Genomic DNA, 16,950 nt, shown 5'->3' on the forward strand with positions numbered 1-16,950 from the left:
AAAAAAAAAAAAAAAAAAAAAAAAAAAAAAACGCACGGCGTCCGAGCGAGCAGCTGAGAGCTGCAGGGCGTCCGAGAGAGGAGGCGTGCCTGACAAGCAGCTGGGAGCCGCAGGGTGTCCAAGTGAGCGGCTGGGAAGCCGCGGGGCGTCCGAAGAAAGGAGGCGTACCTGACAAGTGGCTGGGAGCCGCAGGGTGTTCGAGTAAGCGGCTGGGAGCCGCAGGGCATCTGACAAGGGAGGCACACTCGAACCAAGAAGTGAGCAGCTAATATGGGAACTGCTGCGTCAGCAGATTTGATACGCATCACGGAGCGGTGGGGAGAAAAGTTCCCCTCTGATGCGTTATCCCGCCTGTTGCGGTGGGGACGAAGAGGGGGACTTTCCATTCAATCAAGTAATAAAACTGTTTGGGAGCGGTTGGGCTGTGAGCTCTGGAAATTGGTGGCTCAGGGCGATAAGGAGGTTTTCTCCCTGAGTCCAGTATGGCTCACCGCGCAGAGACGATTGGAGGAGTTTGAGGATGAGAGAAAACAACTGCAGAAAATGGCTGATTTTGCAGTAACACTGGAACAGATTAAATTGATTCTGCATCAGCGAGATCTGCAGTTTGAATCTTTACAACAAGAGCATTTAGTGCTCATGAAGCAGCTCACCTTAACCCAAGAATCATTGCACACCAAAGAGCAGTCCCTAAATGACCTACAGACTCAATATGATGAGCTGGTGGCCAGGTTAGAGGAATTCCAGGGTGATGTTATTTCCAAGGATGACACGATCCAATATTTGCAGAATGAGAAGATTGTCCTAGAGGTAGCTCTGCAGGCAGCAAAAGCAAGCAAAGAAGAACTTGATGAAGGAGCAAACTTCTTAGGTGAAAGTACTGAGGCAGCATCAGAAATCTTGGCACAATTGAGCCAGGTGGAAAATCTGCAACAGGAAAGTGTCAGCCTGAAGAAACAAACCCAAAAAGTAAAGGAGCAGTTCCTACAGCAAAAAGTAATGGTGGAAGCTTATCAAAGAGATGCAAGTTCACAGGACCAGCTGATTAGTGAATTGAAATCTACAAAGAAGCAGCTGGATTTGGAGTTGAAAGAATTAAAACAGGGGCTACTGGAACTTCAAGGTGAAAAGCAGTCCATTGATGTTGAACGCTTAAGACTTCAGAAGGAAGTATCCCAGGTTCACCAGCAGATGGTGGAGTTAGAAAGTCACCTCCAGTCAGTGCAAAAAGAACGAGATGATATGGAGATACAGCTACAGTCTTTGCAGATTGATAAAGAACAAATGACATCTCTTGCTGAGGTGAATGAGGTATTAAAACTACAGGTAAAACAAATGCAAGAGGAAGCCAAAAAGGCCATTACTGAACAGAAACAAAAAATGAAGCGTCTGGGGTTAGATCTGACCAGTGCACAGAAAGAAATGAAGGCAAAACATAAAGCCTATGAGAATGCAGTTGGCATTCTTAGCCGCCGGCTGCAGGAAGCCCTCACTGCAAAGGAATCTTCTGAATTAGAGCTGAGCAAACTAAAAACACAAATCGCTGATGGAGGAAATAACCAGGCTTTCCATGAAAGGATTCAAGCTTTGGAGCTAGAGCTGCAGGCTGTTTGCCACAGTAAGATGATGTCGGAGAAAGAGCTGCAAGAAGTAATTTCACTCACCAGCCAGGAGCTTCAAGAATCTAGAGGTTTCAGGAGGAAGATAAAAAGTTTGGAAGAAATAAACAAGAAGTTGGCCCTCGAACTGGAACATGAACGGGGGAAGCTCACTGGTCTTGGTCAGTCTAACACTGTTTTGCGAGAGTACAGCAACACCCCCGAAACATTACTAGCAAAAAGAGGGGCAGACCTGGTGCAGCTGAATCTCCGGGTTCAAGCAGTCCTAAATATTCAAGCTTTACAGACTGCCTTAGAAAGAGAAAAGTTAAAAGTTAATAACCTTGAAAAGCAGGTTGCGACAGCCAAAGTAGATGCAGCACATGACCGTCGTCATTATAGAGCTGCTGTTCTTGAGCTGAGTGAAATTAAGAAGGAGCTACAAGCCAAAGAACTGCTTGTCCAAACCCTTCAGGCTGAAGTAGACAAACTACAAGCTCTTATTGAACATGCTCACGCCTCTCTGAAGGCGCTCCTCTTAAGACAGAAAGGGGGGATTTGCAGTGAACGGGCAGACGCCTTGGATAAGACGCCTGCCGCTCAGTTGTTGAAAGCTCTTTACGTGCTTGGAAAAAATAGCCAGGTGCCCCCTGCGATTAAACATGTCAGCGGGATGACTGGGGAAGAGCAGGGTGTGGCCCCCCGACCCTCGGTCACATGGTTTGATTATCAACAGCAAATATGGAAAGGACCAGCTGACTTGCTAACGTGGGGCAGGGGTTATGCGTGTATTGCCACTGATGCGGGTCCCAGATGGATGCCAGCAAGGTGGGTCCGGCCTTGGCTGCGTCCTCCGGAGCGACGGTAGGCAGATGTGGAGGAGCCTTACAAGACGCGCCCAGGTGCCGTGGAATCAGAGCCCATGGAGGAGAACTGTTTGTTAGCTCTGCCAGGACTTTTTCTGTCTGATCCTCCATGAATGAATTACTCATTTGAGATGATTTTTTGTGTTTGAAAGAAAATCTGTGTGGTACCATGCAATTATTATTTAGAACTAAGATTTATGTTTTATGTTCCTTGTTATGTTTTGTGTTGTCTGTTTTCTGGCCAGAATTGTTGTTGTATTGTCATGTGGTTTGATGTTTTTCCCTTAAGACCCCCCACCACCCTCAGTGTCAGTTTGATCACCTGACATCTGAGGGATGATTCAAAAAAAAAAAAAAAAAAAAAAAAAAGGGGGGGGGTCCTTCAGAGGTTACATTTGTTTATTGTGTTTTGTTTTGTTCGTTTGATGTTTTTGAAATTATATGTTAAGGATTGAATGGTCATATAGGTTGATCTTATAAAGTTTTGTTTATGATAGGTTATAATGTTATGCTGTTATGAGTTGCAAATGTTTTATGAATAACATAATATTTGATTAAGATAGATTGTGGTGTTATGTTGTTATAAGTTAAAAATGTTTGGTGAATGTTTTTATCTTGTTTTCCTTTTCCCTTTTCTTTTGATTGTAAATAAAGGGGGGAGATGTGGGATTGAATGTGAGATGCTGAAGGCTTCTGGATTGAGAATTGTGAGTGAAGGGCTGGCTTTGGGCTTGTTCTCATTGGCCAGCTAATTGTGAATAGGTAGACAGGTGTGTAGAATGATAATTACCCTATGAGTTACAGCTGCGGCTGTGTGGGTTTAATTAACTAATTAGCAATTGTGATTGCTTATCATGTTGTATATAAGAGCATGCTGGGAATGAATAAAGATGGCTGCATACACACACACTCTCTCTCTGCTTGGACTTCGTTCCTGCTCTTGCGATGCAACAAACCATCTTCCAGCTCCAGCAAAAACACCCAAAGACAACTGTCAGCAGTATGTCATCTCCCCATTCGCTCTCTAGTTAAGAGTTTCAGATCAGAAAGGAGGAGGGGTGGAGGGTGAGGAAAGCAACTACAAGGGATTTAGATGTGCTATTTCAGTTTGTTCTATGCTGTTAGTTCAATTATTTGGGTTGTTTTTTTAAAACTTTTTTTATCAGCATGAGTTAACCCGGTCATTAGCATCATTTACAGATTAAAAATATAAAACCATGTCTCAGCTCTGAAAGGCTGATGTCCTGAAGACACAGATACTGGGCAAATAATATTAGTAGCAGCCAGGAACATTTCCTACGGCTATTAGCACACCAAGGCTCTGCAGAATAAGTGGGGCTTAGTACAGATTGGGTGAAACCAAAACTGAGCATGTGATCAATCTCTAATTCTGGGAAGGTTCACATCTGTGTTTTAAATGTTCCAAGTGCCCCTCCATCTGTATAATAGGCTGAATCTTAACCCTGGATCTAGCCTGGGAAAATTCAGATCCAGGTGCAAATTTCACTACTACTATCTATCTCTATAGTGGGACCAAAGAGAACTCCAGCTATGAACTCCCCCAGGATTCTGAGGAAGTTTTTGGAGCTGGATCTGGACAGTGTGGTTACAGTCCATTTGTCTCTTTTGAGTAGAGCTGTGAGAAATGTTAAACTTTAGCCACAGCGAGACTTGAAATCCATCTTCATGCAATACGGTGAGCCCTCAGTTTTATTCGTGGCCGTAGACTGACCCTTGAAGGGTTTTGAGGGCTTCTTTGCTCTTTCTGGATTCCCATGAATTATTTGAGGCTGCTGCATTTAGAATGTACCCTAGTGGTAAAGTCATATGGTATCTTTCAGTTCTGGCCACAAGCCCTAATTTTGGCCTTAGCAAACCAGTGAATCCATGATACTTCTTTAATTAAGTTTGGGGATTCTGAAATTAGTATCTTCATCTCTTATATGAAATGCTAGTAGTTTCCTTCCTACATTGTGAACTCTGTGTGTATGTGTGTACATACCTGCTCTAATATATGGGCTTGATTCACACACTGGATGTACATATGTCCAAATTGCTAGTGGAATTATGTTGGGTCTGAGCTAACACGAGTGCTGACTAAGGGAAAACCAGGTTCAAATGAGCCTGGGACAGTTTCCAACTTCAGGGCCAGTGAACTTTCTCTGACAAAAAATATTTGCTCCCATTCTGAACTGAGCATGGTGTGTGTGTGTGTGTGTGTTCACACAACTCAAAGTTTCAGAAGATATGGGCAAATTAGGGGTAGTTTGGCTTTTGTAACACTTTACTGGTCTTGATTTTGGTAGCCAAAACCCTGGGTGGATCAGAATCCAGGTCCTATTTTATCAAAATATCCAGAGTTGGTCAGAGGAAAAGAGTTTGGGTTAATGCAGAGATGGACTCAAGCTGCCAACTTCAGATTTCAACCCAGATTTCAAATACTCCGCTATTCAGATCTGGCGGTGGTAGGTGTGTGTCCTATTATAAATAACCCATCTTGAGCTAAATCATTCAGGTTTTGCCTATCACCAGTCTGTGTAGGAGTGATTTGAAGCAAGAGTGGGAAAGTGGTTGGTAAATGAATACTTTTGCTACCCTCTCTGAAGATGATTTAATCCCTGTCTTAAAGAATATAAAACTAAGGAGCCATAAATACATACGGGCATTCCAAGATGAATGAGTAAAGGACAGATATTTTGGTTTTGTTCCACTTCTGTTACCAGCTGCCAGTTCTTTAGTCACCACCCTGACTATAATGGTTAAAGCCAAACTGCGGAACCATTGTACACTTCCTCCAAGCATTGCCAGCTATGATAATAAATATGTTCAATAAACTAACATTGCTAAGCTATGTCTCTCTCTCTAGCTACAGCTAAAAACATGCACACAACCCTAAGCATATTCATACAGTATTTCATACGCTCTTAATGCATGCAGCAACTATGGGGCCCTGGAGTCTGAAACACATTGTGGTGTATGTGAACTCACCTGACACAGAAAAGAATTCACTTGGAGTTCTGATTTGCTAGACCCTAGTGTGCTGAGATGTGCCTCCTGGCTGGCTTAGCTGCTGCTCTGGGACAACCAGTCTCAGATGACTCCTAGCTGGAGACTTGTAGTTTGTTTCCTTTTAGTCCAGCTGCTGAAGTCACAAGCCCGTCTGATTTTTGCCAGCATTTCTTGTTAATGAGCCATTCAGTTACACCCCATGAGCGGAAGTTTGGCTGCAGCTGTGACGTTGATGAACTAAATAAAAAAGGATGAAGTGTGTGTGTGGGGAGGAGGGGGGGAACCCACAAATATTTAATATTTTGGGTTTCTGAACTGTATATATTTGTGCTTGTATGAAATGCTGTCCGTCTCTCCTGTGGGTGTCTGTGTACACATATGCATGTGTATCTATAGCTAGTGTACAGGCCTGATTCACCCTGTTAATGTAGGAGGTGCAAACTGTACTTCACTTGCACCAAAAGCATAGACACCTTCCACTTGGCCTATAGGGCAATCTCCTTGATCTTTTAGCAGTATATGGCTTATGACATGCTGCTGACTGTATCCAGGAGAGGGTTTGGGATCACTCACATCCTCACCAAAAGCAAGAACTAGGTTTTCCATCCTGAGGTGTGTTTTACCCATCTATGTGGAAAAGTAGCAGGATTGGCAAATTTCTTCCGTTTCAGATGCCATGAGAAGACACATAATTGGTTTGCAAGAACCTTAGAAAACATCCCTTCAGTATGAGGGAAGGATAACTCACCACAGACTTCTCTCTCCTCAGGAGTATGGTTATTTTTCATATCTGGGAGAGTTCCATTCTTCAGTTCAGTGATGCACGCCTGTTTCAGGATACACTCAACCATTTTCTTTAATTTTATCTGATATTTTGCTCATAGTATCCTGCTCTTCTTCAGAGGAAATGAAAAGCACATTGTCTCCTTGGCAGCGAAGAAAAACAAACATGCTGCACAGAATAGTTAGATGCGAAAAAGGTGGCAACTTGCCTTCATGCCGACCCTTGTTAAAGACATTCCAAGGAACAGCAGGCTGCATAAAATAGCTACAGTAACTTGCTGCACCCTAGATTTCTAAGAGTGCTCTTCAGTGAAGACCATTTTATTTTCTCCAGATTCTCTTGTGGAGCTCCACAAGTAGACCTGGCCAACAATTTTTCAGTAGAACATTTTTTTTCCACCAGAAATTGCCAATTAATTGAAATGTTTCACAGGAATATGTGATTTTTTTCAATGAAATTTCATTTTGAAGAAATCAATTGAAATAAAGCATTTTGAAAAGATCAGAAGGTCTGGACTTTATTCGAATGGAACATTTTTTTGATTTTTCATTTCAAAACTTATATTATAGTCAATCAAAATTCAGTGACATTAAAATGAAGTGTTTCAGTGGTAAATGGATAACCCAAAACATTGTTGGGGGAGGAGGAAATCTACATTTTGACATTTTGTTCTGATTTGGAGGAAAAAAACCTTTGAAATGTGGGAATTTCCTGCAGAACAGAAATTCTGAATTTTGGTCAGTTCTATAGTTAAGGCTTTTTTTTGGTTATAGAATCACAAATGTAGGGCGGGAAGGGACTTAGAGATGTCTAGGCCAGCCCTCTGCACTGAGGCAGGACAAAGTATACCTAGACTATCTCTGACAGCCGTTCAACCTGTTCTTAAAAACCTCCAATGATGGGGATTCCACAACTTCTCTTGAAAACCTATTCTAGTTAGAATAGAAGAGCTGTCCTTATAGTTAGAAAGCTTTTCCTAATATCTAATCTAAATCTCCCTTGCTGCAGATTAAGCCCATTACTTTTATCTTATCTTCAGTCATTCTCCATGTTCTCCACTGATCATCTTCCTCTTGATATGAGCCTTTACTATATTTGAAGACTGTTACCAGGTCCCCCCTCAGTCTTCTTTTCTCAGTACTAAACATGCCCAGTTTTAACCTTTCCTTATAGGTGATATACAATATATACAAAAACCTGTAGGAGAACACTTCAACCGCCCTGGACACACAATAGCAGACTTAAAGGTGGCCATCCTACAGCAAAAAAACTTCAGGACCAGACTCCAAAGAGAAACTCCTGAACTTCAGTTCATTTGCAAATTTGACACCATCAGCTCAGGATTAAACAAAGACTGTGACTGGCTAGCCAACTACAAAAGCAGTTTCTCCTCCCTAGGTGTTCACACCTCAACTGCTAGAACAGGGCCTCATCCTCCCTGATCGAACTAACCTCGTTATCTCTAGACTGATTCTTGCCTGCATATTTATACCTGCCTCTGGAAAATTTCCACCACATGCGTCTTACGAAGTGGGTACTCACCCATGAAATCTTATGCTCCAATACTTCTGTTAGTCTATAAGGTGCCACAAGACTCTTTGTCACTTTTTACAGATCCAGACTAACACGGATACACCTCTGATACTTATAGGTGAGGTTTTTCTAAACTTTTTTTTATCGTTGTTGCTTTCCTCTGGACTGTCTCCAATTTGGCCACATCTTTCTTAAACTGAGGTGCCCACGATTGGACACAGTACTCCAGCTGAGGCTTCACCAGTGCTGAGCAGAGTGAGATAATTACCTCCCACGTTTTACCTCCTGTTAATACAGTCCAGAATATTAGCCTTTCACAATTGCATTACATTGATTTATATTCAATTTGTGATCCATTATAATCCTCAGATCATTTTTACAGTACTGCCTAGCCACTATTCCCCATTTTGTAATTGTGCATTTGATTTTTCCTTCCTAAGTGTAGTACTTTGCACTTGTCTTTATTAAATTTCATCTTGTTAACTTTAGACAATTCTTCAATTTGTCAAGGTCCTTTTGATGGTAATTCTGTTCTCCAAAGTGCTAGCAACCCTTGCCAGCTTGGCATGAGATAAAATTTTATATGCACACTTTCTACTTTATTATCCAAGTCATATAACAAATATTGACTAGTTCCAGACCCAGGACAGACCCCAGTGGAATCCCACTAGTTAGCAAACCATTGCCCAAGCCAGTCTCTCTTTTCTGACCCTATTTAAATTTCCTACATGAACCATAGACCATCATATCCCCAGGTGTACTTTAACTTATTGACTGAAGTATCCATTTACCACAAGTGGGTCAGCGTCTCAGCCCCTTTCCATTCCACTTTCCCACCATAAACCAGAGACAATAACATCTTGCATCTCACACTTCACATCTAGCCCACAGACAAATCTCCCTTTTCTTTCATCATACCATTATGCACCTGAGATTATAGTCAACCTGGCCCTCCTTAAAGAGATTAAAGAGGCTAGGACTTTTCATCTTGGAAAAGAGGAGACAAAGGGGGGATATGATAGAGGTATATAAAACCATGCGTGGTTTGGAGAAAGTGAATAAGGAAAAGTTTTCCCTTGTTCCCATAATATAAGAACTAGGGGCCACCAAATGAAATTAATGGGCAGCAGGTTTAAAACAAATAAAAGGAAGTTCTTCTTCACACAGCGCACAGTCAACCTGTGGAACTCCTTGCCTGAGGCAGCTGTGAAGGCTAGGACTATAACAGGGTTTAAAAGAGAACTAGATAAATTCATGGAGGTTAAGTCCATTAATGGCTATTAGCCAGGATGGGTAAGGAATGGTGTCCCTAGCCTCTGTTTGTCAGAGGGTGGAGATGGAGGGCAGGAGAGAGATCACTTGATGATTACCTGTTAGGTTCACTCCCTCTGGGACACCTGGCATTGGCCACTGTCGGTAGACAGGATACTGGGTTGGATGGACCTTTGGTCTGACCCAGTATGGCTGTTCTTATGTTATGTTCCTTCCTACATTACCCTGGAAACACTATCATATCTACCGCGTTCACACTCTGAAGTCAGATTATGCTTTCCAGATACAGTCCAGAGATTCATCTTTACCTCACTATTGCTACCCAAACTGACAACAGGTACCAGGGACTGCATCCACCTAAGAGAGGGTTATACTTCTGACTAGCTCAACATTTTTCTGTCAAAACTGTTTTTTCGATGGAAAATGGGTTTTTCAATTAAACAATATTTTTTAAAAATCTGCTTTTTGTGGATGCAGTAGAACCCCAGAGTTATGAACACCAGAGTTACAAACTGACCAGTCAACCACGCACCTCATTTGGAACCAGAAGTACACAATCAGGCAGGAGCAGAAACAAACCAAAAAAGCACATACAGTACTGTTAAAAGTAAATTACTAAAAAAAATAAAGGGAAAGCAGCATTTTTCTTCTGCTTAGTAAAGTTTCAAGGCTGTATGAAGTCAATGTTCAGTTGTAAACTTTTGAAAGAGCAACCATAACATTTTGTTCAGAGTTATGAACATTTCAGAGTTACCAACAACCTCCTTTCCCAAGGTGTTCATAACTCTGAAGTTCTACTGTATTTTCAATTTTTCATAAACACTCCCAATATATTTCAATTTGGATATGCTCCTAAAGTGCCTCCTGAGAGTTGTAATTCATTTTCCTCATCTCCACATTCTCCTCTATGGGTTGGGTTCCCCAACCAGGCTATGTCTTCTATGATGAACCATGGCCAGGGACTCCTAAGAAGCACCACCTCCTCTCCAAGAAGAGACACCATGGTGAACCATAGCAGCTGTAGTCCAATCAGGGAGCCTGGCCTACAGAAGAGGGAAGAATGAGATTCCCAAACTACCACTACTCTGAAGTACCAGGCAGCATTTCCAAGTTGAAATATTTTGGGTTTGGGTTAACATATTTCAGTATTTGAATCTTTGCCAAAAATTTTGAAATTTTCCATGGGAAACCTGCCCCTCCCACCCCAGTTTCTGAGCAGCTCTGCTTCTGACCCTCTCACCATGGAGGGGAACCAGCATATAGGCCTTACATGGTAGCCTCCTAGTATCTCCATCTGTATACAACTGCAAGCTTCACACCTTAGGCCAGTCAGGTGAGGTAACCTCGGGCATGGAGACATATCCAGTGTATCTCCAGTTTCTCAGCTCGCTGTCTAGATCTTGACTGGCAGATGGAAGCACACCACCAGCAGTCAGCTGTACAGTGCCTGCTGAAAAATGTAAGGATAATTCTCTTTTCCAGTGCACACACTGAACTGCAGCACTATAAGACTTCATCATTATTCTGCTCTGGTGCTGTCCTAGGACCACAGAGAACCTTAAGTTACTTGAGAGCTGGTTCTAGGAGTGACTAACACATGGTTACATATGGCACCTCCTTCACTCCCATGGGTGAGGGCTACAGGGAAATGCAAGAAAATGGTAGGGGCAGAGATAGCCCTAGACCAGGGTTTCTCAAACAGGGGTCGCCACTTGTGTAGGGAAATCCTCTGGCGGCCAGGCCGGTTTGTTTACCTGCCCCGTCCGCAGGTCTGGCCGATCGCGGCTCCCACTGGCCGTGGTTCACCGCTCCAGGCCAATGGGAGCTGCTGGAAGCAGCGCAGGCCAAGGGACTTACTGGCTGCCACTTCCAGCAGCTCTCATTGGCCCGGAGTAGCGATCCGCAGCCAGTGGGAGCTGCAATCAGCCAGACCTGCGGATGGGGCAGGTAAACAAACCAGCCCGGCCCGCCAGGGGCTTTCCCTACACAAGTGGCGACCCCTGTTTGAGAAACCCTGCCCTAGACCACGACCTAAACCACTCTAAGCTGGACAGTGAACTCTGGGATACCAGCAGTCAGTCAAACAGTAGATTCATCCCAACACCAAGTAAAGCTCTGGCATCTCTCACCACGCCTCAGCTCTCACATATGGCTCTGCCATATCTCGTCACGCTTCACCCTAGCCAGAAGTCTTTTCTGCCCCGCTTCCTTCCCAGGTATGGTTCCTGCTATTGCCCAGACACATCAGTGGGCTCAACCCCTCCATTTTTCCCCAGGCTTCTGACTTCTTTGCCCCTCCTGCTTCAGCAATTTGGCTCAGCGAGACAGTAGATAGCTCCCCCTGCTGCTTTCAGTCTTCAGTTCTCTCCAGCCATAGTTGTCTGATCTGGAGATGATCAAACTATCTTCCTGCCTTCAGCTGCCTACTCTGGCTCCATTGCTCACAAGGGAACTTTCACTGCTGTCCCCTTCAGGGCCATCCCCTCCCTGAAACATCCGCTCTGCTTCTGAGCTCCTTGTCCAGATTCTGGACTCCTCCTCTTAGACTTCTGAACTCACATTTGTAATGCCCAGAGACAGCCTCACCCTCCTTCTTACACCAAACTAGGGCATACCTGGACTGGAACAGGAGCACCGGGGCCCAATTTAATTTAAGGGGCCAGCTACCCTGTTATACAGTGGATGACGGACTTAGAACAATGGTTCTCAGCCAGGAATATGTATACCCCTGGGAGACACAGAGGTCTTCCAGGGGGTAAATCAACTCATCTATATATTTGCCTAGTTTTACAACAGGCTACATAAAAAGCACCAGCAAAATCAGTACAAACTAAAATTTCATACAGACAAAATGAGAAAGTAAGCAATTTTTCAGTAACAGTGTGCTGTGACACTTCTGTATTTTTATGTCTGACTTTTGTAAGCAAGTAGTTTTTAAGTGAGGTGAAACTTGGGGGTATGCAAGACAAATCTGACTACTGAAAGGGGTACAGTAGTCTGGAAAGGTTGAGAACCACTTGTGTCGTGCTGTATAGGCAAGGCTTACCCTTCTTCCTGCTGTCACACTTAGGATCAGCTCTGAACAGTTGGTAAGGGTCTCTATAACCGGTAGGGGGAAACAGTGAAGGGATATGCAATGGAGAAAGAATTAACTGCAAATTTTCAGAGTTTCCAGCATTTAGAATATTAGCAGCTATAACTATTAATTTTGTTTTACAGGGTAGTAGATTCTCAGTCTTAATTGCTGCCTGAGCATTTTTCTATGTGTATTTAAATCAATCTCACAAGAGACTTTTTAAAAGTAGTTCCTACTGTTCCATACAGCCCTCACCCTCCTATCCGCTCAAACCACAGCAATATATTCACACAGTTGCAGTTGGCATCTTGACACGTGTACACATCGTTTTCATATGTTTCCTGGGGATGACTCCAATGCCTGAGGTTTCTTTTGACACCATGAAAAGCCTCTGGTTTTGTGTGAGGCTGCATTCCTAAATAATATACCAACACTGTGGTTCAGCCAATGTTTACTTAATTTGTGGGAGAACTTTTTAATATCAAAAGAAAAACATTTCTCCTGCATTCCACATAGGTATATGTGGTTTGCAGTTAGGGAGAAAAAAATCTAGTTGCCATTTTAGGGGGAGAGTGCGAATTACAATCGACTGATGGTAGTGGTAGGATGAAAAGATAAACAGAAGTTGTTTTACAAAGTCAGAGGGGTGATTAAGAACAGATCTGCTTTCTTAGCCCTCTCTAAAAATAGACAAAAGTGATTGGTGGTGGGAAGCAACTGGCTTTTGATTCTTATCAATCAATTAATATTATTGTCGACTGCTGAAGGAGACCTGCTTAGCCCATTGGTTATGATGGGCCAGATCCTCAACTGATGTAAATCCAGGGAGCTTCATTGACTATCAAGCTTTGCTGATTTACACATGTTAAGGATCTGGCCTGATATATCCAGTGCATTAGATGTGTAGTGTAGAGGATTTAGCTTCACAGGGAAATGTTTGCCATGTAATTAAACCCTGCTCCCGCTCCCATTGAAGTCAGTGGAAAAGCTCGCACTTCAGTGGGAGCAGGATTGGACCATTATTGAGCAAATCTGGTGATGGTAAGGAGCAAATGCTGCTGTCTGTGTATGAAGCATATACCACTGGGGTGAGGAGAACTAGTAATTGTATAATACAGTTATGGTTTCCAGGCATCTGTTTTTTTACCAGAATGCCTGATCAAAAAGGGACCGTGGTGACTTCGGTCAGCACTGCTGACGAGGCTGTTAAAAGTCTGGTTGGTGGTGCATGGCAGGCTCCATGCATCTCCAGGAAGCAGCGGCATGTCCCTGCAGCCCCTAGACACAGAGGCAATCAGGGAAGTGCCGCGTGCTGCCCCCACCCCGAGCGCCGGCTCCGCAGCTCCCATTGGCTGGGAACCATGGCCAATGGGAGCTCTGGGGGTGGTGCCTGCAGGCACGGGCACTGTGCAGAGGTGTCTGGCTGTGCCCCCACCTAGGAACAGGACATGCTGGCTGCTTCTGGGAGCAGCGCGGAGCCAGGGCAGGCAGGGAGCCTGCCTTAGCCCCGCGGTGCCACCGACCGGGAGTTGCCTGAGGTAAGTGCCACCCTGCTGAAGCCCGACCCCCCCGCACCAAAACCTCCTGTCCCAGATCAGAACCACCTCCTGCACTCGAACCCCCTTCCATACCTTAACTCCCTGCCATAGTCTGCACTCCAACGTCCTCCCCCAGCTCTGTGCCCCATCCCAGAGCCCGAACCCCCTCCTGCACCCTGAACCCCTCATTTCTGGCTCCATCCCAGAGCCCTCACTCACTCACTCCCGCACCCCAATCCCCTGCGCCAGCCCAGTGAAAGTGAGTGAGAGTGGGAGAGAGTGAGCGAAAGCGGGTGGGGGGATGGGGTGAGTGGGGGCAGGGCCCTAGAGAAGGGGCAGGGCAGGGGGTCGGGCAAAGGTGTTTGGTTTTGTGCAATTAAAAAGTTGGCAACCCTATTTCCAGTTCTGTAGAATTCAATTCATTGTAGCTGTAACAGGGTGGCTCGCCCCGGCTGGAGCCTACAGCTCAGCTCACCTGATTACAAAATGAGCCCCACCTGAGGGGAATCAGGCAGTTCCCCATAAAGAGCAGAATATGGCTGCAGTGCAAGGGATAGGCAGGCTTAAATGGTGATAATGCCCAGCTAGAGTGAGAGTGAGGCAGGAAGCACAGCACAGCACGGCACGGAAAGCTCTTCAGGCAGGAAGGCCTGGGAAAGACCCTGGCTAAAGCAGGGAAGGGAGAGGGGGAGCTGAAGAAGCTGGGTAGGAAGTGGCCCAGGGAAAACCTTAGCACAAGTAAAGGAGCTGACCTAGTTGTTCAGTATGGGGTCCTGGACTGGAGGTTGGGACTGAGTTCCCTACCGGCCCCAAGGAAGGGGGCTTACAAGCCCATTACCAGGGGCGGCTCCAGGCCCCAGCACGCCAAGCACATGCTTGGGGGGGCATGCCACGGGGGGTGCTCTGCCGGTCGCCGGGAGGGCGGCAGGCGGCTCTGGTCGACCTCCCGCAGGCATGCTTGCGCAGGGTCCGCTGGTCCTGCGGCTTCGGTGGAGCATCCGCAGGCATGCCTGCAGGAGGTCCACCGGAGCCGTGGGACCAGCGGACCCTCTGCAGGCATGCCTGCAGGAGGTCCACCGGAGCCGTGGGACCAGCGGACCCTCCGCAGGCACGTCTGCTGGAGGTCCACCGGAGCCGCGGGACCGGCGATCAGCAGAGCACCCCCTGCGGCGTGCCGCCGTGCTTGGGGCAGCGAAATGGCTAGAGCCATCCCTGCCCATTACAAGGGTTAATGAGCCTAGCAGGAGGGCTGCAGGCTAAGTGTAAGCAGGAGAATGGCCCCACTATTGTGGGGAACTTTCCTGGCTTCTGCGCTACCCCTGTGAAATGGGTAGCGAAAGGATCTGAGGACTCCCCTTCCACTCTCCTGTTTGGCAGAGTGCTCGTAATTCAGACAAGGCTGGGCCCAGGATTCCTGGGGGGCTCGATTCCCAACCCTGCTGTGGTCGCCTGGGACAGGGGCTAGGGTGTCCCCACTCCAGGGTACTGTCTCTGCACTGGGCACCTCCCTGACCCACTGATCATTTTATACAATTTAAAGCAAATACAAGTTGTTTAACCTTTCCCATTTTTCCTTATTCTTTTTTTTCAATTAATTGTTAATTAAAGGAAAACACATCACCCTGCTTTGTGGCAGGGAACATTACAGTGTCTCTGGACATCAGGGCACTTCACAGTCTGTTCCTTGTAGGTCCTAGGTCTCCTTCTTAGGCCCTGGCTGTGCTGCAGGGATGCTGCGGGTTGGACACTGGTAATGGGGGTGGCCACACACCTCTGGGCTTTGCCCCGTCGGGTTAAGACCCCACTCCCAGTCTGACCTGCAAGGACCCTTGGCTGGGGGTATCTTTTTGAGCTGGGTTCTTTGCCCAAGGTTCCCCCTTGGCTGGCCCCAGGTGCTCACCACACCTGGCTCTGTGGTTGCAGCTCTGCTCCCAGCATAGGATCTGTTCTTTTCCTGGGCTGTCTCTGGCTCTGTGGCTGATTTTCTGGCACAGCTCTGCTCCCCAGCTCAGCTCGGGCCCCTGCTTTCTCCTTAGCTCGGCCCTGCTCTGTCTGACCCAGGCAATTCCAGCTCACACGGAGGCCGTGACCCCCCTGGCCTCCTGACTCCCTGATTAGCCTGCCTGCCCTGTCAATCAGGCTCAGAGGCTGAGGCTGACCTGGAGCATTGGCCTCTCCCCAATCTTTTAATACTGGGAACTATCCAACCAAAACACCCCCACTGAATGTAAGTAAGGGGGCAACAGTCCCCTTACATACGCCCTGAAGATAGGTTGAAGAATAGCCCCAGAGAGGGCAAGAGGATTTTGTTTGTGTTAAAGACATTTTGGGACTCCTAGTTTTGACAGTTTTGGACTTAAAATGGTGACCTGGCCAGAGGGCTGAGTCAGTGGAAGAGAAGCCACCACAGTGCTTGTTGGCAGGGCAGGGCAGGGCTGGAAAAGTGAGAGATGCTACACCATGCACCTTGGGGGTGCCTAGCTGTGAGTAGCCTACAGTGTGGGCAACATATGTACTGGAAATGAAAGCATTCAGAATCTGTGGAATGCCTGCATGTGTGCACATAACAAACAGGATGGTGATGGGTTTTTTGCAGGCTTTCCCATGTATGTGGGAATTTCTGTCAGTAAACACTAATTATTGTGAGTGGGATGATTTAACAGGAACAGTGGTTACTAGAAAAGGGGAATCATCGCAGATGCATTGTAGGTCAGGGTTTGATATGTTTTTCTTAACCTCAGGAACATGCCTTGAATACTCACAGGCATGGCCTGGAGACCGTTCGCTTTAGGAACTACCAAGCCGTCTATTCAAAGACAGATAAGGAGGAATAACAGAGTAAATTTTATAATGATGATCTCTTACACAGGGTGAATAACATGACCCAGTAGCACCCACTTCTGTAATGATGCTTCTTAACTTCTCAACTTGTCTCCTCCTCAGCAGCTTATTCATTTCCATAGGGTGACCATATTTCCCAAAGGGAAGACGGGACTCCACTTGGCGCTGGCCCGAGGCACCCCTCGCCCCCATGCCTGGGGCTGGCAGCAACGCACATATTAGATAAGGTGACCATATTTCCAAAAGGCTGGGGCTGGCTGCTCCCCTGAGCCCTGCCTGCCTTCCCTCCCTCTCCCCGCGCTCACAAGGCTGAGGCTGGCATCATTGCTTACTCGAGCCCTGCCTGTCCCCGCTGGAGACCTGCTCCCCCTCTGCGCAGGGCTGGCATTGCCACTTCCCCCCTTTGCACATTCCTCTGAGCCCCACTTTTTTG

At 46.1% G+C, this 16,950-nt stretch overlaps 1 protein-coding gene across 1 annotated transcript; it reads left to right on the forward strand.

Annotated features, from left to right (window-relative positions):
- The first annotated feature begins 108 nt into the window (after positions 1 to 108).
- On the forward strand, positions 109 to 16,510 carry LOC123366687 (golgin subfamily A member 3-like). Its single transcript, XM_045010333.1, has 2 exons — positions 109 to 2,262; positions 16,418 to 16,510. Exons 1-2 carry the CDS (start codon positions 271 to 273, stop codon positions 16,508 to 16,510), a joined length of 2,085 nt encoding a protein of 694 aa, XP_044866268.1. The 5' UTR covers positions 109 to 270.
- Positions 16,511 to 16,950: the final 440 nt, after the last annotated feature.

The sequence above is a fragment of the Mauremys mutica genome, chromosome 3 (genome assembly GCF_020497125.1).
Source record: "Mauremys mutica isolate MM-2020 ecotype Southern chromosome 3, ASM2049712v1, whole genome shotgun sequence".
Classification (NCBI taxonomy): Eukaryota; Metazoa; Chordata; order Testudines; family Geoemydidae; genus Mauremys; species Mauremys mutica.